Here is a 26363-nt window from a genome sequence, read left to right on the forward strand (position 1 = left end):
ATATTTGCTCCAAAACTATGTGAAAATCACCCTGACTGCTCATTCAGATAAGACAATATATTGATTTAAAAATTTTACGACGTGTTTTGTGTTAGAAAGCTTTATGCGGGAGCTCATTAATATGTAAGCTTTTCACACCTGAGAAAGACAAAGAACCTCCCCTAACGGCCCTATTAGGAGCTATCAGGCCCTGCCATTCTGAGCAACCTTGCACAATACTGTAAATGAGGAGATTTAAAAAAGAATGGCTTTTAAATGGTTTGGATTTATTTACAACACAACATAATCCAAAGATACACAACAAATCCCAAAAAAGCACTTCAAAGACAGACCTTTGTGCCATTCCTAAAAACATTGTACATACCTTTCATTTCCAAGATGTGAATGTTGAAGTCCTCAGTGGCATCTGGGCCCTGAAAAAAAAAGTGAACATACTGATATCAAGAGAAAGGCCTGCACGATTTTGGAAATAAATATTAGATTTTTCTGGTTAAAATTGCTTTTTAAAATTCCTTTTTAAAATTCACAGAATACACACACACACACACACACACACACACACACACACACACACACACACACACACACACACACACACACACACACACACACACACACACACACAAATGTTTCCAACATAATATAATGAACACCAGGTTTGTTGTGCCTTGTAGGCATAAGGTATATGCGCAGTGCCGTAACAACTAAGCTAGAGAAAAATATATTGATTATCATGTTACTTTAAATGTTTCCATCCGTTATGATATGAAATGAGATAATAATAAAAACATGAAGCCGTTTGGTGCGTTTTGCTTTCATCCAAAATATGATACAGTACATTCAAACGCGATCGCTATAAAAAATATGATACATTCAAACGCGATCGCGCTCAAATATAAAACATTATGGTTACCATATACATATCTACGTTTGAGCAGATATCCACAAACACAGTAACAGTAAACACGGGTCTAAATATTATAATATTCCCCATATATCTAGCAACAGTTCAACTGCAATGTGAAATTTATGCAACAATAACAAACTAATATGTAAGAATTTCTTACCTTATCTTTCTTGTCTTCAAATCGCGTTCTTCTTCTTCTGAGGTAGCCTAAATCCAATGTAAGCTCAGGCACGTCTTTCAAACTCGACGAAAAGTGAAGTGTTTTGTTGTTGATGTAATGAGCGAGTCTGCGTTCCATGTGGAGATTTGCATGTGAATCTCTTTTGCGCGAGTGGGCGTGGCCAAATTAAAAATAATTAGGAAGCGTTTGAGAAGCTGGACATCTTGTTGGTTTTATACAAATTACTTAAACAGAGAATATTTGTTTTCGTTTTGAATCTGATCATTTAAAAGTACACACTTAAATGTTTATAAAGGTATATGGCTCATAAATGTGTGACAAGTATTCGCTGAGTTTTGTTTCAGTTTATAGACGTGCTCAAGAAAAAAAAGTTCACCGCGACGGAGAGGCAGAACGCACACCCTGTTTATTTTCTTTATTTTACAAAAGCACAATGTTTTGGTTTGATTGTAAGTGGACACATACAAAAGGAGAAATATCACAGAATCTTTTTTTATATTTCTTTTTTCTGTATGACTAAATGACTGAGTAATTTAAGTTTATAGTGCTACAATGTGGAGAAAATCCAGCAAAACGCGCCCGCGCGTTTGTCGACCTCAGTTAATAGCAAGAGAGTTCAGATGTTAATTTCCTTTGTTTTCTCAGAGAGTTGCCCTCTCTTCCAGTTTTTCCAGTCTTCCGCTTCCTTTTTCCTTTTGTGGAAAACATAAACGCAGAAAAAAAAAAGTTGAACTCTTTTATACTTTTTTTTTTTTTAACTATACTTTTGTACGTTTTGATCGTCATGTTGAATGTGGTCTGTAACTAGTGACCGTCAATATGATTCATGCATTTTAGACTTGTAAAGCGAAAGTTAAGTTGTTATTCACACATATCTCGCCTTCCACCCTAACTCTGAAAACTGAAATTTATTAGCTTATGTATAAATCAGTGTTCGAACTGCTAAGACAGCTTTTCACATATGACCACCACCTTTTTTCTCTTAATTTTCTTAGTAAGGTGTTTCATGCTCCATAAACTGTCGTATACTGTCATATCTGAAGCTGATGAATTCTGCAATTTATTAGAAAGATTTCGACTCTGTGCTCTATTAGCAGGTCCGCTCAGGGCGATTGCAGTTTTTATTAGTATCCAGTGGTTGTCACACAGTGTAGAATACAAATGACGACTACAAAGGGATTATGTATTATGACACTGCAGGAGTCACAGTGAGTCATTCGAGTTAAAGTTCCCCCCAGAGGACATTTTCATCAGTTCCCATAAGTCCTGTCTGAGCTATAAAGAGATGTTTGGATAAAAGTATAATCATCTATTCCTACAAAGATTTATTGAATGTTAAATATTGTCAGCCAAAATACCATAGTGACTACACTTACTATTACGTAATTATTACATATACAATTATATATATATATATATATATATATATATATATATATATATATATATATATATATATATATATATATATATATATATATATATATATATATATATATATATATATATATATATATATATATATATATATATATATATATATAATATTGGCACCATTTTATTAAATACTTTTTGCAATCTCCTTTTGCCAAGATTACAGCTCTGAGTTTTCTCCTATAATGCCTGATGAGTTTGGAGAACACCTGACAAGAGATCAGAGACCATTCCTCCATACAGAATCTCTCCAGATCCTTCAGATTCCCAGATCCATGTTGGTGCTTCTTCTCTTCAGTTCACTCCTCTCATCAGGTCAGGTGGGACGGTCATGCCAGAAGCTTCTTTTTTTGCTCAGTGACACATTTTTGTGTTGATTTTGATGTTTGTTTTGGATCGTTGTCCTGATGGAAGATCCAACCACGGCCCATTTAGCCCATAAGATTTCTAGCAGAGGCTGTCAGGTTTTTATTTTTTTTATTTTATTTTTTCTGTTGATATTTGATAGAATCCATGATGCCATGTATCTGAACAAGATGTCCAGAACCTCCAGCAGAAAAATATGCCCACAGCATTAAAGATCCAATGGTATATTAAAGTGTACACATAGGGTGCTTTTTATCCTTGTGTGCACCAAACCCATCTAGCGTGTTTTTTGCCATGATTTTAGTGTCCTCTGACCATAGAACCCTGTGCCGTTTGAAGTTCCAGTCGTGTCTGACAACTGAATTTGCTGGAGTTTGTTTTTGGATGAGTGAGGAGGATTTTTCTTTAAACCCTCCCAAACAACATGTGTAGGGGTTGTTTGAAGTGTTTTTTTTTTTTTTTTGGTAGGCTTCTCCTCAAGACTCAACTAATCTCTGCAATTCTTCCATCTGTAATCCTTTGGCCACTCAAACTCTCCTCCTCACCGTGCATTAAGACAATGTAGACACACGTCCTCTTTGTGACAGATTCGTAACATCTTTAGTTGTTTGGAACTTCTTAAAGGGTTAGTTCACCCAAAAATGAAAATTCTGTCAGTAATTACTCACCCTCATGTTGTTCCAACCGCGTAAGACCTTCGTTCATCTTCGGAACATAAATTAAGATATTTTTTATTAAATCTGAGAGCTGGATCACTTCTCCATAGGCTGCTTGTTGACCGAAACTTGCTGGCCCAGAAAAGTTATTAAAGAGATCGTTAATATAGTCCAAGTGACTACAGTGGCTTAATCTTAAGTATATCAAGTGACGAGAATACTTTTTGTGCGCAAAAACAAACAAAAATAACGACTTTATTCCACTATTCATTTCCTTCTCTCTGGGCCTCGTAGTGTTTTTGCGCTGCGCGTCTGTGTTGCACGTCAACACGCATCACACACATGACCAGCTTCGGCCAATTGTTAGCCTACGTGGTGACGTGTAACACAGACGCGCTACGCAAAAACACTACGTGAACCAACTAGAGGCCCAGAGAGAAGGAAATGAAAAGTGGAATAAAGTCGTTATTTTTGTTTGTTTTTGCGCACAAAAAGTATTATCGTCGCTTGATATACTTAAGATTAAGCCACTGTAGTCACTTGGACTATACTAATGATCTCTTTAATAACTTTTCTGGGCCAGCAAGTTTCGGACACCTAGCAGCCTATGGAGGAGTGATCCAGCACTCAGATTTCATCAAAAATATCTTAATTTATGTTCCGAAGATGAACGAAGGTCTTAAGCGGTTGGAACAACATGAGGGTGAGTAATTACTGACAGAATTTTCATTTTTGGGTGAACTAACCCTTTAATTATTGCCCTGATGGTCAAAATGGGAATTTTGATGATGTGATGGATGATTAACACACACACACACACACACACACACACACACACACACACACACACACACACACACACACACACACACACACACACACACACACACACACACACACACACACACACACACACACACACACACACACACACACACACACACACACACACACACACACACACACACACACACACACACACACACACAGAGTTGTGGTCAGAATTAATGGCACATTATATATATGTAATTAAAAATATAAGGAATATTTTATGGAAAACAATTCATATTTGACTAAGTCGCATTCAAGATGTACCATTTTATTATTGCATTCAGAAATAATGTAAAATATCAGTAGGTAACACATTATAAACACTATAAAAATGGATTTTAGTTTCCCTCACTCCACAACAAATCCTTTAAATTCAACAGCATTCAGTACAGAATAGAAATGAAAAAAGTAAGTGAAAAACAAACATAAATTATAGTGGCATAATTCATTATAAGCTACATTTATTGTAAACACTAAGCCGAAATTAATTTATTTAAAGCAAAATGAAATGCCCAGCATGTGGGAAATGCGCTTTACAAATTAACTTGGCCGTGTGACTTGTTTTGCATGCTTGACGTTAATTGCATTATATAAGTCACTTTGTAATATAATTGACAGCACGTTTCATATGATTTAAAAAAAAAATGAAAATATAATCTGCAACCAATATCAAACCTGTATGTGGTGCATATCTGTAGAAATTAGTTATTATGGTTATTATTATGTCTTACAACAGTCTTATAATAATTAGTTATTATTATGTCTTACAAAATTTCACCAAAAAATGTCTATTAAATGTTTTGCTTTTGTTGATGTTTTAAAGCTTTTGGCATTGTATTGCTTGGCTTAAATCCAAGAGGAGCTGGTCTTGCTGAGATGCAACCAGCACTTTACCATTTGTGTGAGTTTAAAGCTTTTTCTATCCCATTAATTGTTTATCTGTTTGCAATAGTATTAGTGCAAAGTCCCCAAAAAGACCCTGACTTCATTTGGGTTCATCCCCTCCTCCATATTTCTCCCTTCAGCAAGCATTACAGCTTGTCATGGTGTACAATGAAGCGCTTGTGTTTTCATTCTGATTTTGGACCCGTTGAGCCAAACAAATCTTAGTCAGAGCCACTTTAAGAGAGAGCCAAAAATCTGATCTAAGATCAGCGTGAAGATTTAACCTGCTTCTGTCATGGCATCTCGTCTGTCCTGAGCATGATTAACTTTGACAGGAAATCAATACAGCTCCTCCTGGCCAGATATGGAGATAAGACATCATAATCCTGATGTTGAGGCTTTGTGGCCATGAGACCCTCTTCATTATTTTGGCCAGAGATGTCCTTTACTGATAACAGTGTATTTTGTCTTAGCTTGTTTTCTAGAGCCAGAACCGCAAGGCAGGAAGAATAACGTCACTCGAATAACTTCAGGTTTTACATTTGTGCTTCAGGTACAGGTATCATTTTAAATTATTTGCCTGGGCCAATGAAAGCTGCTTACATACTTGCATTCTTTATTTATTTGAAATTATGTTATTTATACACTACCAGTCAAACATTTGGAATAATCATTATTTTTTTACTGTATACTCAAGGCTATATGATGTTTATCTGGTCAAAAATACAATTTAATTTAATATATTTTAAAATGTAATTTATTCCTGTGATGGCAAAGCTGAATTTTCTGTAGTCATCACTCCAGTTTTCAGTTTCACGTGATCCTTTAGAAATCATCCATTGCTGCTCAAGAAACATCTCTTGTTATCAATGTTGAAAACAGTTTTTGTTAATTAATTAAATTAAATTGATCATAGATTGATTGACAGTAAATAGTAGGGCTGTCAATTTAAGGTGTTAATTTCATTAATTAGTTAAGTAAAATAAGGTGAGACAATTTACACACCTGCCCTACCCCCAGACCTACATAGGTCATCTTACATTTTATACAGTTGATTGATGATGAACATGATGCAGGGCAACAACTTTCTGTGTGTTCTAGTCTATAGAATGCACCTAAAATTCAAGATATCAGGGCAAAAATGCCCCTGTATGAGTTTCTCATATGATATTGTTAAGCAATTCACATGGGCAACGACTGCAATATCACACGAGTGCTGTTTTTGTTCCGAATAGCATGATTGCAAATATGACATTGATTTACAACAGTTCAATAAATATGAAGTTCATATCATGGTACATTTTAGACACAATATTGTCTGTTTTTGTTAAAAACAGCTCTGTATGCTTTCAAATCGTTCTTGCGCTGCGGTATTTTGGTGTCAAATATCAATCGGTCTGCACAGCGCTCTTTCTCGTTTTTGAATGAATTTATGCAGTGAGCGAATCAATCGGGTGAACCAAGAGCTGCGTCCCAATTCAAAGGCTGCATCCTTCGAAGGCTGATAGTGTCACAGCGAGTGATGAAGGCTGTCCCAATTCAAAGATGCCTTCAAATGTTACCTCGAAATGCATCCTTCATTTCCCAGGCAATGAAGGATACAACAGATGGATCCTTCACGGCCTTGCCTACCCCTGGAATTCATTGTGCACCCTTGATGACAGGAGAGAAATTGCCGAATTACACTTTAAATGAAAATATTGGGTTTCAACTTACTCAAATATCTAATGGTACAAATGTAAAAAAACAAAAAAAAACAAAAAACCTTTAAAGTGGTTCAAATGTTGGCTGATATCTTACTAATATTCGATTATACATTGAAATACTCTTTATTATATACAGAAATTGACCATGGTGAACATATTTAGACAATTTGTGAACCCTGTTTTGTTTTCAGACAGTTTAATATAACTTTCAGAAGAATCCAGTAAAAATGTTACTGCCACTCAACAGCACCTGTCACAGTTGCTAGGCAACAAGAACAATCCTCCCTTGGCTAGTCCGTCCCATTTAACAATTCTCGTTCTGACCTTCGTGGCCTTAGAAGGCGTGACCTTTGAACTCTGCGTCCTTCAAAGGTTACAGCCTCTTAAGGACTGTTTACACGACACCGTTTTCAACTAAAAACGCAAAACTTTTTGGGCCCTATTTTAACGATCTAAGCGCATGGTCTAAAGCGCATGGTGCAAGTTCACTTAGTCTGAATCTGAATCCACTTTTGCTAGTTTAACGATGGGGAAAATGGTCGGTGCGTCAGGCGCATGGTCTAAAAGTGTGCGTTTTGGGATTTACGTGCGTTAAACCAATCAGAGTCTCATCTCCCATTCCCTTTAAATGCCAGTTGCGCTCGTGCCATGGCAGATTCACTATTTACATGACATCATTTGATAGTGGAAAGACCGAAGGCGAAGCCTCAAAATAGCAAAGCGCCAACAATGCACCAGAACACACCTCGTTTTCAGAGCACGCTCATGGGCGCACAAATGGGCGCAAATGTATTTGATGTTTAAACAATGTGGCACAGGACGTGAAAATGATTTCTGAGAATGACTGAAACTAGCAAAAAACACTTGCATCATGCTTGGCGCTGCATTGCTCCGGGTGTAAGATAGGGCCCTTTATGCGTTTTGGCCGTTCATTTACACGACAACAGCATTTTGGGTGCCTGAAAACGGTCTCTGTGTAAACAACAAAAACGGGAACCTCTGAAGACGATGACGTCTTTTACGTGTAGTACGTGTTCAGTCTATAGTGTTTCATCGCCATCTAATGGCCTGGCACCTGAATACAGCGTTTTTAGTCGTTTTCGCAGATCCGTGTGAATGGGGATTGTTTTGACAATGGTGTCGTCTGTACGCAGAAAACTCAAAGGAAAAACATCTCTGTTTTAAGCATATCGTTGTTGTGTAAACATACCCTTAATTGGCAGATGATTCAATGGCCCATTCATTTACCGCCACCTACTGGCAGGTTTAAAATATCACTCATTAAAAAAAAAAAAATTCATATATTTTGGGTATAGTTTGCCCCAAAAAAAAAATTCTATTTACATTTACTCATCCTCATGTAATTTCAAACCTGTATGTGTCACAAGAGGTTGCAGACAGACAGATGAAGACTCCAACACGAGTTTAATTACAAATATCCAAAAGGCATACAGATGGTGGCAACACACATAAACACAAACAGATGGTGGCAACACACATAAACGCAAGAGAGACGAGACAGAGAATGAACCTGAAGGTACAACTTGTATAGGATAACTCAATCAAGATGATAGAACACATCTGAAACAAATAAACTGATGGTAACCAAGGAGACAAACGAGTGGCAGGAATCTGAACAAGACAGACATGTGACAAATGAAAACAAACTGAAAGTCCATAAAGAATTTTTTTGCATAACATAAAATACATTTTGAAGAATGTTGGTAACCAAACTGTTTTGGTCTGTAAATATATCTAAAAACCAATTAAGATGCAGCTGAAAAAAATAAAAATAAAAATCATGGTCCTTGAAGTTTTTGTAATACATTCTTTAATGCATTAAATAATAATAATAATAATAATAAAAAACCTTTCTAAAGCTACTTTTTGTAAGTCAAGTCACCTTTATTTATACAGTGTTTTTTACAATGCAGATTGTATCAATGCAGCTTCTAAGTGATAACATGAAAATAATACAACAAAGTTTGTTTCTAGAAGAAAATTGTGTCATCATCCACCTTAAGTAAAGCAGATCAATAATATTGTTGAATATTAAATGTCCCCTACTAAGCAAGCCAAAAGCCAAGGCAACAGTGGCAAGGAACCAAAACTCCATCAGGTGACAGAATGGAAAAAAAAACCTTGGGAGAAACCAGGCTCCGTCTGGGGCCAGTTCTCCTCTGGCCAACGAACAGTGTATGATTATGATTCAGGTCAGAAGTCAGATTAGATCAGAACATTCAGAATATTTATCCAGTTCCATCTGGTTGGAAGTCGGAGTCATCACGCTGGTATGGAGACGGGTTTGTTGAGGATCAGTGCCGATGGCTGTCGTGTCGATGAGGCCTTCACAGGGGTGATGATTCACAGGGCTGGCACTTCAGGGATGCGTTGTGGATGGGTCCAGGTGCAGGTCCACCATCTGATCTGGATTTGGCCTGGATCCGGCTGACTTCAGTAAACCTCGGAATAAACAGAAAGACTAACATTAGCGTAGATGCCACTCTTCTTATGATGCAATGAGTACATCAGGTGTTATAGGAAGTGTCCCTGTTTCCGGCTGACCTAATCTATGCAGCCTAATAATCAACTGATTTGAATAATAGAAGATGTATAATGTTCTATTTGAATGCCAGGTAAAAGAGATGTGTTTTTAGTCTAGATTTAAACTGACAGAGTGTGTCTGCTTCCCGGACAATGTTAGGAAGACTGTTCCAAGGTTTAGGTGCTAAATAGGAGGACCTATTCATGGATCTTCCGCCTGCAGTTGATTTTGATATTCTGGGTATTATCAACTGGCCAGAATTTTGAGAATGCAGTTAGACGTGAAGGACTATAATGCGTTAAGAGCTCGCTCAAGTACTGGGGAGCTAAACCATTTAGTGCTTTATAAGTGGTCAGCAATATTTTAAAATATATACAATGTTTAATAGGGAGCCAATGCAGTGTTGACAGAATGGGGTTCTAGTGAGAACTCGAGCTGCTGCGTTTTGGACCAACTGGACTTTGTTTATTAATCGTGCAGGGCAACCACCCAGTAGAGCATTACAATAGCCTAGCCTTGAGGTCATGAATGCATGTTCCGCATTTTTCATTGAAAGCATATGTCGTAATTTGGATATATTTTTAAGATGGAAGAATGCGGTTTTACAGATGCCAGAAACGCGGCTTTCAAATGAAAGATTGGTATCAAAGAGCACACCCAGGATCCTAACCGACGACGAAGACTTGACAGAACAGCCATCAAGTGTTAGGAGAACTCATTTAAACTAATGTAATTGTCTGGTTTTACCCAAGTTTCTGTCAAACACAACATATCTAGGTTATGGTCTGTAATCATATCATTAACAATAAGTGCTTTTGAAGAAAGGGATCGAATATTCAGCAACCCGAGCTTTATCATTTGTTCATCTGCATTATATTTGTTTTTTTATTTGTTGAACATCAATCAAATTTTTACCCTTAAATGGGTTTGGGAGTTTTTTGTATTTCCTAGTTCGGGGAACAGACACGGTCTCTATGTGATGATATCTAGGTGAAAGAGTCTCTATGTGATGACGGGATTTATCTGACCTCAGTGATGTGAGACAGCTAGCAGACGGTCGGTTTAGCCAGTCTGTCTGCTTCCTGACCTGAGCCCAAGATTGTCATGTTTGAGCTCTAAGTCTATGTGCCATATTACTAAAGAGAAGAGCAGCACCATCCCAGGAGGGATGAATAGCATCTCTTTTCAACAGGTCAGGTCTGCCCCAAAAACTTTTCCAATTGTCTATGAACCCTATATTATATGCGGACACCACTTAGACAGCCAACCATTGAGTGAGGACAGTCTACTAAGTATCTCATCACTCCTGCGAACAGGAAGGGGGCCAGAGCAAATTACAGTGCCTGATATCGTACTTGCAAGTTCACACACATCTTTAATTGAACATAATCATGACTTTAAATTATCTTTTGGGGGTAATTTCTCAGACAAATTTGATGTGCGATTAATTTGCCTGAGAAATTAGATTAATTAATCGGCACATAATGTAATTCGATTAAAAATTGTAATTGCTTGACAGCCCTAGTAAATACATCAATTTATTTATTTTTGTGTTACAGAAGATTTCTATTTTAAATAAATTATGTTCATTGAACTTTCTATTCATCAGATAATTCTAAAAAAAATATATCACATTTTCCACAATGATGTTAGGCAGCAAAAAAAAAAAAAAAAATCAACTAAAGCACTAAATCAGCATATTAGAATGATTATCAAATAAATGCAGCCTTGGTGAGCATAGGAGACTTAAAAAGAAACATTTAAAAATCTTAATGTAATCCAAATGTTTGACCATTAGTTTACATAAGCATTGAATTGGCCATTTGCCACCCACCTCTCTGGATATATCAACATTTGACATTGGAAACTCCATTGCGGTCGACTACTTGTTTAATGTCCAATATTTTAAGTAGGACCCAAAAGAACCTTCTGAGTATTGCTGTCCTTTCTTTTCGCATTTTGCTATGGTACATATATCTGTTTCCCTTAACCTTCAAAATCATCTCAGGAGGGTTATGAGAGGTGAAAGCCTCGTTTAGTAAACCCGAATTGAATTACAGACATGCTGCATGTCAGTGTGTACACTGGGAGACGGCAGTTAAATGGGAACTGTCTTTCTGATGAAGTGGGAGCAGTTGGGATGTTGAACCCTTGACTCACTGGTCCGTTCCATTTTGAAATGGTTTTCTGTTGAAATATCACTGCATTAACCATCAGGTGAAATATGACATTGTTTGTCATTTTACAACCTTCAAAGTGTTACAAGATGGTGGGATATAATTGGAACAAGTGCAATAAAAAATTTTTAAGTACACATTTCAACTACTGTAGTTAAGGCAAACAACTATATATAGTATAGTTTATCTTCAACTCTATACTTTTATTTTTTGCCATAAAGCTGAATTAAAAAAAAAAGATAATTGTTGAACAGTGAAAAAAAATTATCATAGAGTTGCTTATTATTTTACATTGCTAAATCAAAAGTAAAAAATTGTGGAATGTTGTTTTAATACAATAATATGAAATATTTGAGACCAAGATTCTATTGAATGACATCACTGTGCTCTGATATGATATACTCATACTGCAGGTGCTCCGTGGTGGCCGTCAGGTTTGCCCTTGCTGTTTGATGTGTCAGTAAAACTGTGCTGTTATCAGGTCTGGTGGGACAGACTGTGACTGGAATGGTTTCAGGTCTGTGAAGCAGCGTTCTCTGTGTATTTGGTCTCTGCAGGCCAATGGCTCATATACTTACGTTCCTGACAGACTCAGATGGCCTAGAACAGAGCTCGACCTCACAGGTCACTCAATCAACCTTCACCACAGGCCCTCTGCCCTCACCTCTGAAGCCCCTTTCCACTCTACATCTCTTTCTCTATCTCTCCATTTCCTTTAGACTCTCTCTCACATGCCCACCTTCTATATGGAAGCCTCTCAAGTCTCCCACCCACTGAGAACAAAGAGGTCTCTCACATCCTGTCATGACTGTTGGCCAAAGCCCCCTACCTCACCTGCAATGACCTCAATGCTGCCCATTTTCTTCATTCCCAATCCTCATCAGTATCGGACAGGATGCACATACAGTACACAATGTGATTTACGTACAAAACATCCTTTGTTGGTCCTGGAACTTCCTATCAAATAATTATAACCCTATCCACAACCCCAATCCTAACCTCCTCTATCCTTACTAGACCTTATAACAAATATTTCGAGTTTTAATTATATTTCACACCTGGAGAAGGGCTCTCTGTTAGCATTCCCTTTCACCTTAAAGGGAGTTGCTTGGCTAGTGCTTTAATTTAATAAAATGGCTGCTTATTGGCCATCATTAGAGAAGGATGGATTTTGTCCACAGAATGGTCACAATTACATTATCTACCAGGGATTTGAGGGAACAAAACGATTTTAATGTGTTATGAATTGGAATTTTATTTTTAGGGCTGTCCAAGTAAACTTAAATGGATAGTTTACACAAACAATGAAAAGTGTCCAAACCCGTGAGTTTTGTTCATCTTTGGAAAACAAATAAAGGCGTTTTTTTTTTTTCATTGAAACCTTAGAGATTTGTCCCTCCATTGAAAGTCCCTTCACCTAAAACTTTGATGCTTCTAAAAGTTGATTGAGAAATTGCAAAAGTAATCCATAAGTCAAGTATCGTAAACACGGAAGCTCAACCTTACTTGTTTAACTCAGGAAAACAAACCTCATTTGTATGTATGTATACATACAGGTATGTGCAAATTTAGTGAAATTAAATTAAGTGAGGAAAGAATGAGTCTTGAAATGATGTAATCCCAAATTTCTAGCACAATGTGCACATTATAACGAACCTGAACGAACCATCTAGAATCTGGAGGCTATATTTGCATTTGCTGGTGTCTTTGATGGGGATTCCCTTCGTGGTCCTTGCTGGAGAGGGGGGTTCACAGCAGTTCACTAGTTAGCTCAGACTGGATGGTTCCCACTTTATTTATGTTCCTAGATTGTTGATTTGTAATTTGTGTGGAATACTGTTTAAACGAATGTTCTCTCTCCGATTCACTCTCAGTTCCTACAGTGTGGATTAAAAAGTGTTGCCAAGGGGTCCTGACCAAGCATCCATATATGACGAACTGAGAGTGAGAGCAAATTATCAAACCTATCCTTAACAACAGAGGGATATACTATAGGACTCAAAGATACTCCAGAACAAACAAAGATGATGATCCAGGAGCAAGTTGTACTTTGGTAAATCACGTCAAGGAGTTGTTTCAGCAGTTGGGTTCCTCATTGAATGTGTTTCCAGCAGTTCTTCAAGCAATAAGGGTGATGGTGTGAGTTTTCACTTTTGTCAATGAAGTTGTTTCCAGCCAATTATGTTTTCAATTCCTGCATGGGTTGAAAAGCTTTGTTGTCGAAAACCATTTCCTTGAATACACTTGAGGAAGTTCAGTGTTTGCATTCACACGCCGCCACAGGGAGCGTTCCCAAAACAGAATGAGAAATGACAAGTACTTAACAGGCTCTGGTCGTCTCTTGCTTTAACTTTAAAAGGGAATGTTGTAATTGTTCCCTTCTCCTACTGTTCATAGTACTTGCTGAATCGGGACAAATTCTCCCTGGATAATCTTCTACAATTGCTCCTTTACAGAGAAGAGACATATTTTAATCCAAATTCTGTCTCAGTTTGAAAGAATTTTAAAATGCCAGCGTCAGATTTTGTTTTTTCATCCTCTTACCAAATGAACCCTGGTCTCCTGTAGTCAAACTGTGGTAGATGAGATGATGGAGAAGAGTTTATTACATTTTTACATGTTTGACCTTCCAGAATCGTTTTCGTACATATTCTGCAGGTAACTGTCAATCTTTTGAGCTGTTCCGTAACGGGCATCATTCGAGCTTTGCTGGAGAAACGAGGAGAACTGGGGGGAACCCACTTAATATTCACATGGCAGTCATGGTGAATTGAAATGAATGAGTGAGAAAGACTGAGGGTTTGTGAGTGTGTTGGAGCGAGAGAGAGAGTGTGTGTGTGTGTGTGGGAAGGTGAGAGAATGTGTGAGAGAGGGCGAGCAAGAAAAAAACACACAGCAGACTGTGAAATTGACGATTGGGATTGGCACGATGGCCGTCGCTTAAAGTTTCATCTCTACATGTTAATAAGACCGCACCGCTGTAAAACACTCCAGGAGAAAAAAATGGGTGAATGGATGTTTTAAAAATTCGCCTACAGCTGCCCATGAAATCACACTATATTGACTCCTGATATGTAGCTGGTTCTGGGGATAATTAGTTTTTGGAGGGCATCTCTCTGGGGAAAAAAAGAACAGCATTCCTTGTTCATGTTAATCTAACATTGTAGCTGGGTTGTTGCTTGGCCAAAATGGTCAACTGGATGGACATTAGCCTTATCAAATGGTAGTCTAGCTGATCATCCCAAACCATTTTGGATAAGTTTTGTATAGCTGGGCTTTTGACTGTTAGCATTAAATCTTTTCCACTAATTTGCTTAGTTTGGGCATTGTTTCATAGCTAAAATAACCAAAGCTACAACCAAAGTGGAATACAATTCTGCTCGATATGGGGTTTACTTACTACTGAGTACCGCAAACAAAACTTTGAGTACAATGCAACAATTTATTTGTTTTTTAAAAGTGCTAATCAACAACTTAATTTCTTTACGAACTGACCCTTAGAAGTTGTGTAACGGCAATCAGATTGGAACTTGACATTTTAGTATGCAACTGCTCAGACTAGGATCAGCTATTGACCAACTTGGACCAACTAGAAGCAATGTAAAACCAGATGACCTGTTAAGCAGGTTTTAGCTACACTTTCAAGCAGGGTAAGAACTTTTCCACTCAGTTTCTCCAACCTTTTTAACCACTCATATGTTTGTTTACACTTATGGCCTTGGATGTTAAATACAATGTCAGTATCATTAGCTTATTATAGACTCGCAGGAAAAGTAGCAATAGGAAGGTATAGGAAGATATTGATATGAAATTATAGACTATTATAGACAGATAGTAAATGCTACATTTGACAAGTAGCACAAAACTACATATATTCAAAAAGTTGGGGGAGATTACTTTTAACAAATATTCATAAAGGTCAAGTTTACCGATATTCAACAAACTTTGTGTTGTTACAATGTCACTGACAGGGTGTCACTAGTGTGAGGAAAGGCGGGACTTGGCCTAAAATTAACATTCAATAAGCGCCAAAAAAAAAAATGCTCCTTACAATGTGCACTTTAAAATCTTCCCAGATTTGTTATGAGTTTATGAATATTGTTGTTGTCATTTACTAAATATGAAATATTTTTTTATTAATTAGTTAACTTCTTCTTCTTCTTCTTCTTCTTCTTCTTCTTCTTCTTCTTCTTCTTCTTCTTCTTCTTCTTCTTCTTCTTCTTCTTCTTCTTCTTCTTCTTCTTCTTCTTCTTCTTCTTCTTCTTCTTCTTCTTCTTCTTCTTCTTCTTCTTCTTCTTCTTCTTCTTCTTCTTCTTCTTCTTCTTCTTCTTCTTCTTCTTCTTCTTCTTCTCGGACTAAAAGCGCTGCGCGCTGTGACTCCATGTTGCTTCAAGAGCATCATTCTGTGCTCGGGATGCGCATAAGCACTTTGTGCCTCACTGTATTGGAGCCTTTCATATTATAATACTTTTGCGCAGTGAACGATTATTAATAGCCTTTCTTGTTCTGTCCTATCTATCATATGTTGCTGCCTCATTAAACAGCTGCGCTATACATTTAAAAGATGTATATATATATATATATATACACACATACATACTTGTTTTTCATTAATGTATTTTACAACAATACAAAGAGCAATGTGTAACGTTTTACCAGATGTTGTGCTACACTTATTTTCTCTTATTTGTTCCCAACTAAATAATGTTTTTTTCAGTAAATGTTCAGATTTTATATGATCTACATCTACCTATAGGAATACGACATCTATCACTGTAGCCTATACATATATAAGCTCCTTCAGTAGTATTAGCAGATATCGTGTTTCTCAGGAGGTAATTACCCTCCTCCATCCCCAGCTCCTCCTCTCGTCCAGTCAGTATGACATTCTGATTACCCTCGAATCATGTTGTTCTTTAAAATCTTGAATTAATGATATCTGCAATATATTCATGTTGGTTCTGTTCTGTTTACCCTTAGGAGGTTATTGCTGCTCTCCCTGCTCTTATCCATGCTAGGCTGCATGGATGCGCAGGGAGTTCTTGCCCAGAGCAGAACCGCCAATCCTAACTGTATGCTAATTGTCAATCGTATTTGACGATAGTGCTCCTGACTGAAGTGCACTCGTGATTTTTCTAGTGTAACTTTTACTGCTGAATTATCCACTAATCTAGTTTATATAATAGCATTTTTGTCATAGATTATGACTAAAAATGGTATCGGTGCATCCCTAGTAGTAGTAACCGAAATGCGATTTCAACCGAGGGACAGAGTCCTGTACGGGTTCTGTTTGGTAAACCCACACCCACAGTACATAAAAGTACTTAACCTGTTATCCGACAGCATCACTAATTTAATTCCGTACCTGACACGTTTGACATAATGCCCGCGACCCAAACCTGCTCAGGTAGACACAATTATTTATTGTCTCATGTAACACAAGCAATCAAACCAACATTAGGTATTCTGAGGAGAAAAATAGGCACACAGCCCAACATGGTAATAATTTGGAACTACAGATCCACTGCCCAGTTAGTTATGTCAACAAAAAGGATACATGTAGTTTTAACATAAATGAATGAAGTAAACTTCAGTTTTAAATATATTAGGTGGTTTGAACACAATTAAATTAAGCTGTACAAAATGTAAAATTTGTTTAAACTTAAGCTCATTTAGTAGTAGTAGTAGTAGTAGTAGTAGTAGTAGTAGTAGTAGTAGTAAGTAGTAGTACTGTAAGTAGTAGTAGTATTAGTAGTAATAGTAGTAGTAGTAGTAGGTTTCATGGCTGGCAAAATATTTATGGCAGGTACATTTTCTAAAGTCACCGGCAATTGGCAGATTGGACAAAATGTTAGTTTTTGACTCTGAAGCCCAACGTAAGTCAAACTATTTTGAACAAATTTTAAAAGCGCAAAGCTCATGTCAGAAGACACTGAAAAACAAAACGGCGTAAATCGCGAAGGAATGACCAGACATTGTTTGCATGTGGATGGTTGTAGCAGTGGTGCTTTAAAAGTGGATTAACAAAAAGATGCTACTTTTTGAGAATGTTTTAGGTTTGTGCAAGCTTATTTATGTTGAAAGGGAAGGAAATCTCATTCCTTATTCCCGTAAGCTGTGGCTCATCACAATAATGACGTTACAGGATGCCCTGTACCCCGTGCTCTCATTGTGCGGTCCCTCCATCTTATTTCTGCCCTATTCAGCCTGGCCATGACCGCCTAGTCTCCTGACCTTCACTCCAGACTCCTTATCTGCAGCTCCAGTTGAAAGACAAATAGGAACTCAATACCGCTCAACGTTAAATCGCCAACACCATTGACCGAGGGCGGCCGCACACACAGGATGCCAGCTGCATTGTTTAGTGCTGGCAAAACAATGCACAACAGGATTTCCTGCCTTTTCTCTCCCTGCAAGCAGTCACCCTGGCCACCACAGAACGTGGCTGTTTAGGGGGTGAGGGGATGAATCGGCTGCCCTCGTGGGATTTTACACTGAATTTTATCTGCCTGCCTTCACCCCCCTACTTCTCCACTCCTGTTTCGCCCCTCCTGCATTCCCTATCTCTCTTGCTCTTTTTAATCAAACACGCGTTCACGAGCTCTCTCTCTTTCACACGCTCACATCTTCTCTCCTCTTCAAACACGTACATGCTCACACATTGTCCTGAAGTTCAAAGAGAGTGAAACGGCGACATGTCAGCTGACCGGCCCCCCTCCAATCAGATAAGTTCTGATGTAAGTCTTTAGCAGCTGCTTGGATCAGATGGAGTGTGCGGGAGCGCTAGAGGAGGCAGTGCGGTGCAGTATGGCTAAGTAGCGGCGAGACGCGCACACACAGCGAGAGAGCGCGAATGAGAGAGCGTGCGCTCCTCTTCTCTGGCATGGATGAGTCCAGCATTCTGAGGAGACGCGGGCTACAGGTAGGGAATATAAAGCGATGTGGGGCGTGGGTGTTTGCCGCTTCGTTGGGAGTTTTGTTGCTTTTGCATAAAGACCTGGATGTGGGATGAATTACAGAATGGAGTCTGTGTCTCCACATGCTGAAACATCCAAATGCTGCACTGGAAGATGAAATGTGTGAGTTTTGTCTTTGAAAAGACTGCAAAGTGCAAACATTTGGTACTTGTTTCTGAATGTTTGCAAGTAGTTTATACCTTTTAGAAATTCTCAGTTTCTCAGATCATCAACTTCACAAAACTGATGCACAAGGAACATATTTATTTAAAAAAGAAGTTGTCTTTCTTTTGTCTGAGTTCTTGGTAATGGTAATAAGACCAAAGGAAGCTGTACTTTTCTGACATAAAACTCATATTGAGGTGTTTGACAGCACATTTAATGCGACCATTTGCTGTCATGGTATGTTTTATTTTTTTAAAAAAATTTTGAATATTGAATTCAGGCTGGATTCTGAGTAAGATGGTTTCAGATCAGTTTTAATACATGCTAAATAATAAATAATCAATTGGTCTTATCCATCTTCGTGTATTACTCGTGTGTTATTGGCAATAAATGTGAAAATATCCATGATATTTAGTTGGCTTAAAAAAAATCTGAAAAGTTTCTTCTTTTTGTGTTCATTGTTGTATGTCATTGACACACATGCATGTCCGAGTGAATTTCTTTCTCCTGCAGAACAAAAAATAAATAAATAAATAAAATAAATATATATATAATTTTTTTTATTATATATATATAATTTTATTATTATTATTATTTTTTTTTTTATTAGAATGTTGGTAACTAAATAGTTTTGGTTACCGTTGACTTCCATTGTATGGACTCAGGACTAACTAGTATTCCATCCACTGGCTGTTAATCACAGTGCTCTTTGTGAAACGGTGAAGAGAAATTGGGACTCTTGCAGTCTTTCCTTTGTTTAGGCATTTAAAGGGACACTTGTTAGTACTCTCTCTACAGTATGTGCGATGTGGGCATCGCGCAGCTGATGACAAAAAAATAAATAAAAAATACCTTTGCCCTGAGGAGAAGATTTAGTGTTCTGCTATATGATTTCATGTTGGACACTGACAAATACATGTCAATGCACTATTCTGCACTCTGCCTCAGGCTATGATCTCATAAATCTGATGAGTTTCTTTTATGTTAGGGAACTTCCTGAAGTCATTGAGTTAATATTGTAATTGTCACTACAGCAGAGAAAGTCAGTGTGTTATATGGCTAAATTTAGACAGGTTGGTGATGGTGAGAAGGTTGAGTCAATTAGCTGCTTTATGTCAATTACATCAAGGTAGCTGCAGCAAGCAGGGCAATTGTTCTGAGACCCACTAAACACACAGCGTCACTTCTAATTGTGTTTGGGAGAGCTTTCACTTCAATATAATTATGTTGGAGTTTAAATCTAATGGCTTGCTCACACCAAGAGAGAATATTCGCCACACAGTCTTCAATAGAAACAATGTGTTTATTTTAACTTGAATTCCTATTTACACCTGGGACGATAATTTGTAATTGTCTGACAACAGAGCAAGTTTTTTTCCCCTCGATATCATTAATTCATTTGTGCATTCATTCATTAATTCGTGCATTCATTCATTTGTACATTAATTCGTGCATTCATTCATTTGTGCATTCATTCATCTGTGCCTTTATTCATTTGTGCATTAATTTGTGCATTCATTCATTTGTTCATTCATTTGTGCATTCATTCATTCATTTGTGCATTCATTCATTCATTCATTCATTCATTTGGTCATTCATTCATTCATTCGTGCATTCATTCATTCGTGCATTCATTTGTGCATTCATTCGTTCGTTCATTCATTCATTCATTCATTCATTCATTCATTCATTCATTCATTCATTCATTTGGGCATTCATTCATTAATTTGGGCATTCATGCATTCATTCATTCATGCATGCATTCATTCATTCGTTCATTTTTTCATTCATTTGTGCATTCATTCATTCGTGCATTCATTCTTTCATTCATTCATTTGTGCATTCATTCATGTATTGTTTGCATCCATTCACTCATTCCTTTTCTTTATTGTATTGTTTGCATTTATTCACTCATTCCTTTTCTTCCTTGTATTGTTTGCATTCATTCACTCATTCCTTTTCTTTATTGTATTGTTTGCATTCATTCACTCATTGAAGAGATAGTTCACCAAAAGAAAAAAGAAAAAGAAAATTCTATCATCATTTACTCACCCTTATGTTGTTCAAAACCTGTATGAGTTTCTTTCTTCTGTTGAACTAAAAAGAAGATATTTTGTAGAATGTTGGTAACCGGACATTTGACGGTAGCCATTGACTTTCATAGTAGGAAAAATACAATAGCAGGAAGTATACCCCACACCCCACACCCACACCCACACCCACACCCACACACACACACACACACACTATAGTATCTCAGATTTATGAGATCATTGCCTGAGGCAGAGTGCAGAATTGTGCTTTGACATGTATTTGACTGACAAATGAAAACACGTGTCCAACATGAAATCATTCAGCAGAACACTGAATCTTTATTTTAACTAAACTTTGTTTGTTCGTTCGTTCGTTCGTTTGTTTGTCCTTCCGTCCGCCCATCCATTCGTTCGTTCGTTCGTTTGTTTGTCTTTTAAAAGCAAGAAGACCGTTCAATTGAAGTGTTACAGTCTGTTTAAACAACATGGCGTATAAAATGATCAGCCATCTTTCACTTTCCAAAGCATTAATAATGTCCTCACTACCTCCCAAATGTTCTGCCTATTATGACATTCAATTGAGTAATGCAATTAAAAAAGACTAAAACATATTGTTAAGCAAATAAACATGGGTCTTCCTGGCTGTATCTTGTGGGATTGCCTGGATCTACTGGGATATCATTGTCAGCAGAACATATTGAAATGGGCAGTTAATACTGGCAGGTAATTAGAATTAATAGACAGTAGTGGTGCTGTATTAGCTTTGTAATTACAGTTGCAGTGAATGTGTGCTTTCAGAAGTCTCACGGGGTCACCTCTCCCTGCATTTATTTAGTTGCATTGAGCTTCACTTCACATTTAGGCCTGGTCTAATAAAAAAAGATTTGCACATATAATTTGCATGAAAGTAATTATTTGGCAATTTTGAGGTATATGGATTGTATTTTTTTGTTGTTGTTGTGTGTCTCAGGGCTGTGCAATCAAAATATATTTATGGAAGTCAATAAATACCTGTCGTGATATATATACACTTAATATCTTACGTTGTTTTTTTGGTGAATAACTTGCTTTCATATTTGATTTGAATTATGTGTATAGTGAGCAATCTTAATTTGTCACTTTCACAAAGGCTGGCTAGGGCAAGAGTGTTTTGCTGCGCATAATATATGATGATATATCAGAATTCAATAAGTGTGATTGATAATGTCTAATGAAGGAGGTTTGTGCCCATATTGACACATCAATAAATTCTCATTTTTCCACACTATTAATGTGCATGATTCACATATTAACTGTTTGGCTTATTTTTATGCACTGGAAAGCAGACTGTGCTGTGCATTTACTATGGCTACGTTCACAGTCACCTGCTTTTATTTACTGCTCGAAATGTCCTGTTCATACAGAAACTTACAGCAGCTTGTATATCTGGGTGGAGTATTTGAGTAATGCATAGAACACAAAGCGTACGGGGCTCCGGTGGAGAACAGTGACTGGATCTAAAACTTTCATATCTCATATCTCCATTACTGTAAGATACCAAACCATACATGGAAACCCGCAACACACGGTACACATGCGTTTGTTCAGCGCAGAGAGGCTCTCTCGCACTGTGACAGACAACTAGTTACACTCATACAGTGCAGGTTTTCCAAGAATGCAGTTGTGAGTCCAGAAAATGTATGGTTGTTATTTCGGTTATAGAATGCTTATATATAGAATGTTGTCACTCCTGTAAATAACTGAACTGTGTGTGAACGTAACCGTATTAAGGACTCAAATAAACGTTAGCCATTTGTAGGTTAATTTCCCGAAGAGCAAAAACATTGGCCTTGTGGGGCTTTCAAAACATTGCTGTTTGACTGATCATCCCGATCCAGACCGACACAGCAAAATGATTTCTACCAATGGGATGAGTTTGGGGTGGGGATATCTTTTTAAATGGCCAATAGAGGACTAGGGGAGTGTTTGGGGAAAATCATTATTTTTGCAGTTCCGAGTAGGTCAATTAAATAATAATATAATATGTTTTGTTATTATGTTAAACTTAAGCGCTATATCCTGATGCTGGATTCATATATTCATACTGCAACAATGGCATGTTTGTTCTGATATGTGGGGTAGTTTTGAGTTCTTTCTGTATTCATGGCAATATCAAAAGCCCACCAGTCCCAGCTCAGTGTGTGTTCCGCTCTTTTGGAAGTTATCAGCACATCTAAGTTAAATTTGTGTGCTCTGCGTGCCATATGCTGCCTATCTGCTCGGTTGACACTGTGTTAATCTAACAGTGGGAGCTCGACTCTTGGCCAGTAAATACACACTTCTTCACATACACTTCTTTGACTGCGGGCGAATCATAAATTGAGAGGGAAAAAATGGAGATATAGCCTAGCCTTTCATGGATTTCAGAAGGTAAGTAAAGTTAGACTTTGTGGAGAGATTGAAAAAAATGATGAAATAAGAAGAGAAATTGCAAAGGTGGGTCTGACTGACATAAATAGAGTCGGACTTTAGAAATGTTGAAATTAGATTGAGGCGCTGAGGTGCTTTTCTCCTTCAGAGGTGCTAATGAAAGGAAACAAGTACAGGAAACGCTGACTTCAAATGAGTCAGAAAAAGTTTGTCATGGTTAAATGACCCACATCAAACAAATGTACATTTTCTCCGATTGTTGCTTGATGAAGATTAAATTAAATTTGCTTGGAAATCATCCACTGTTATTGTCCTGCATAGAATTAGATATTTTAAAATGCATAATAATATTTTAAAATTTAAATTAACATTCTATGAAGCAGATATGTGCTCATGAATGTATTACTTATATTTACATATATTTGATATTTACAATATTTTCCTTTTATTATATTATGTTGATAAAATAATGTTTGTTTTTTTGACACGACAGACACTGTCACTTTGCAGGACACTGCTGTACTGCTTGATACAGTGTTATATTTGTCTTTTTTTTCTAAATCTGGTAAAATTGTGTGCATTTTTATCAAATACTATTAAGATTACCAGTAATAGTTAGGTCTATACTGTTAAATTACTGTTTAATTTGATGACAATGTCATTTTGCTGCTTTCACACATTTTGTTTCACACATGTTTTCAAACCAGTCTGAATCCACAAACCAGTCTGTTTCGGCATCCATGACTAATTATTGCATATGTAACTAATAGTGTCTTTATTAGATTTTAGGTACGGAAGTAAGGAAGGTAATTTGATTTTAAAGAAGTATGAAGTACTGTAAGTACAGTATGAATCACTGAACAGAAAAACCTAACTGTCACAGTGTGTTAAATGATCATATTTAGATATACAGTACCATTGTAATTACAGACTTTCACATAGTGGAGTAATAATATAAATCAAAATGCTCAGACAAAAGGACAAAATACTGCAGAGCAATATATATATGATGGTTTGAAGGGAAGCTAGGCACGTTCCTTCAGCCTGTCATATCAGCTGACCTTTACAGATGATGAAAACATTGGTCTGTGGCCCTAAGGGATCTCTGGGTGCCATGACCACATTATTAGCTGGATTGACCTCCATAGTACTTCCCAACTCTTGTACCCTGACCACTGACCCCAGACCTGCTGTCTGACCAATATAATCTCCAGCTGAATGCCGAGTTCTTCCTTTTTACTGGAGGAACAATGTAAGCACTCCCCTAACTTCATGGTTTCCATAAGCTTGGTTATTGTGAGCATTTTCTATGCCATAGAAATGATGTTTATTGATCAATAAATTATTATGTGTATCAAAGAAAGAAAAGTAAGCAATAAAATCCAAGAAATCGTGGTTTACAGTGATTTTAGAACGGCTAAGAGGCGTTGTTGGGCACAATATGGTAGGGAGACACAGCAAAAACAATTTCATATTTCATTGATAATTAATCTTCTGCCAAGCAATCTAGTTCTTCTGCAACATTTAGCAGAATGGTTGACAAGCTACACAGCCTTGGCACAGTAACACTGATCTAAGGGCGTAACAGGTATGGGTTTATAGAGTATTTTAAAATGGCTTTTAACGTGGCTCAGCCAATTATACTGGATCAGAAATATCTGTTTTACAAAGATATCGATTAACATCGCTGATATTGGTTAGATTTTTAATAACACCTATAATATAAGTCAATGAGACTCAAACATTTCCCAGTAAACACCGATACGTTCATTGGGTGCATCATTTGGAATACATGCCTTATTCTTTTTTTAATTGTCCTATTTGTGTTTAGATATAAAAAGTAAATTTACATACATTCTATATTGTAAACGCCTCAAATATCAGTTAATGAGCATCTTAGAGAAATAAATGAACAAATATGTCTTCCATACGTGTGCTATGTTCAGTAATGGTTAGTGGTTTGATTGCATCGTGTTACACTCTTAGGCCATGCACGTGCTGCAGCGCTTTTGGATAATAGCTGTACGCTATTTCAACGTGATCTCATTTATTGAGTATTTGCATGTATTTTACATAAAGTGTGGTTCTACCATACACACATTTACTTACTTTTCCATAGACACTGAAACGTACAATATTGACGTATTGACAGCAATGTCGTAAATGATTTCCGTATGAACAACTTTACAGACGTACAAATGTGTATGAATCCTTATTTACGGATATTAAAATCATGGCATTAATATCTATATATATTAATATCAATATCATTACATATGTCACATATATCATATATATGTTCATATATCACAAAAATATATGTTTTGTACCTCTAAATGTTACATATGAATACCATGTATTAACAATGGGACAAGGCTGCAGATTACTTTTGACTAGTAACACTAATTATGAGACACCCCCCAAAAATACAAATTATTTTACTGATTTTAAATGATTTAAGCTCCAAAACATTACAGTGGTTACAGACTCCTCCACTATTCAAAATCTTATGAAGCCATGCACATTTTTTATTCAATGAAAATCATCCCATCTTCCTGTGCTGTAGCTCTCAAATCTCATTTGCGCAGAAGAACAAATTATGTTTGTCACCTAACCTGGCACGATGTGCATTGAAGTGAAATGCACCAGCATAATGAAATTTGAAATCTAAAACACAAAACTAAAATATGACTGAAGACTTGGAATAAAACAAGTTTTTCATGATATTTTCCCCCCGGTTATTTTTGAATTTAATAATGCTTAATCAGTTATTTTCCATAAAATGAAAATGGATGATGATTTATACTATGAAAAAAAAAAAAAAAAAATTCTGTTCTACTATTCTATCTGTCATACAGATTTGTATCAACAAAGAAGAGTACATTTATTTTTCGCTGATCTATTACTTTAATACTTGTAGATTATACTGGCTTATTTTTCATTTGGTAAACACTGCAGAGTCCAAAGCGGGAAATGTTGCAGATTTCCCTTGCCATTGTAAAGAGTCAGTAACTCTGCTTGCTTAGTCTCTGAAGTTAAAGCATTCATCTTATCATAAATCTTAATGTAAACATTGCTCCTCTTGACCGGGGGTCTCAGCACCACTGTCCTT

General features: G+C 36.9%; 1 protein-coding gene across 12 annotated transcripts in view; it reads left to right on the forward strand.

The window, feature by feature from the left end:
• mast4 (microtubule associated serine/threonine kinase family member 4) overlaps positions 1-26363 on the forward strand; it is a 141201-nt gene that overhangs the window by 40414 nt on the left and 74424 nt on the right. For 3 of the 12 annotated variants that reach the window (XM_079870763.1, XM_079870764.1, XM_079870767.1), the window contains exon 1: positions 18455-18610. The exons of the other annotated variants lie outside the window; for them this stretch is intronic. In XM_079870763.1, the coding sequence (XP_079726889.1) occupies positions 18542-18610 (69 nt within the window). In that variant the 5' untranslated portion in view covers positions 18455-18541. Of the gene's footprint in view, positions 1-18454; positions 18611-26363 lie in introns of those variants that run through there. 12 annotated transcript variants of the gene reach the window in all.

The sequence above is a fragment of the Squalius cephalus genome (assembly GCF_949319135.1).
Source record: "Squalius cephalus genome assembly, chromosome: 5".
Taxonomy (NCBI): domain Eukaryota; kingdom Metazoa; phylum Chordata; class Actinopteri; order Cypriniformes; family Leuciscidae; genus Squalius; species Squalius cephalus.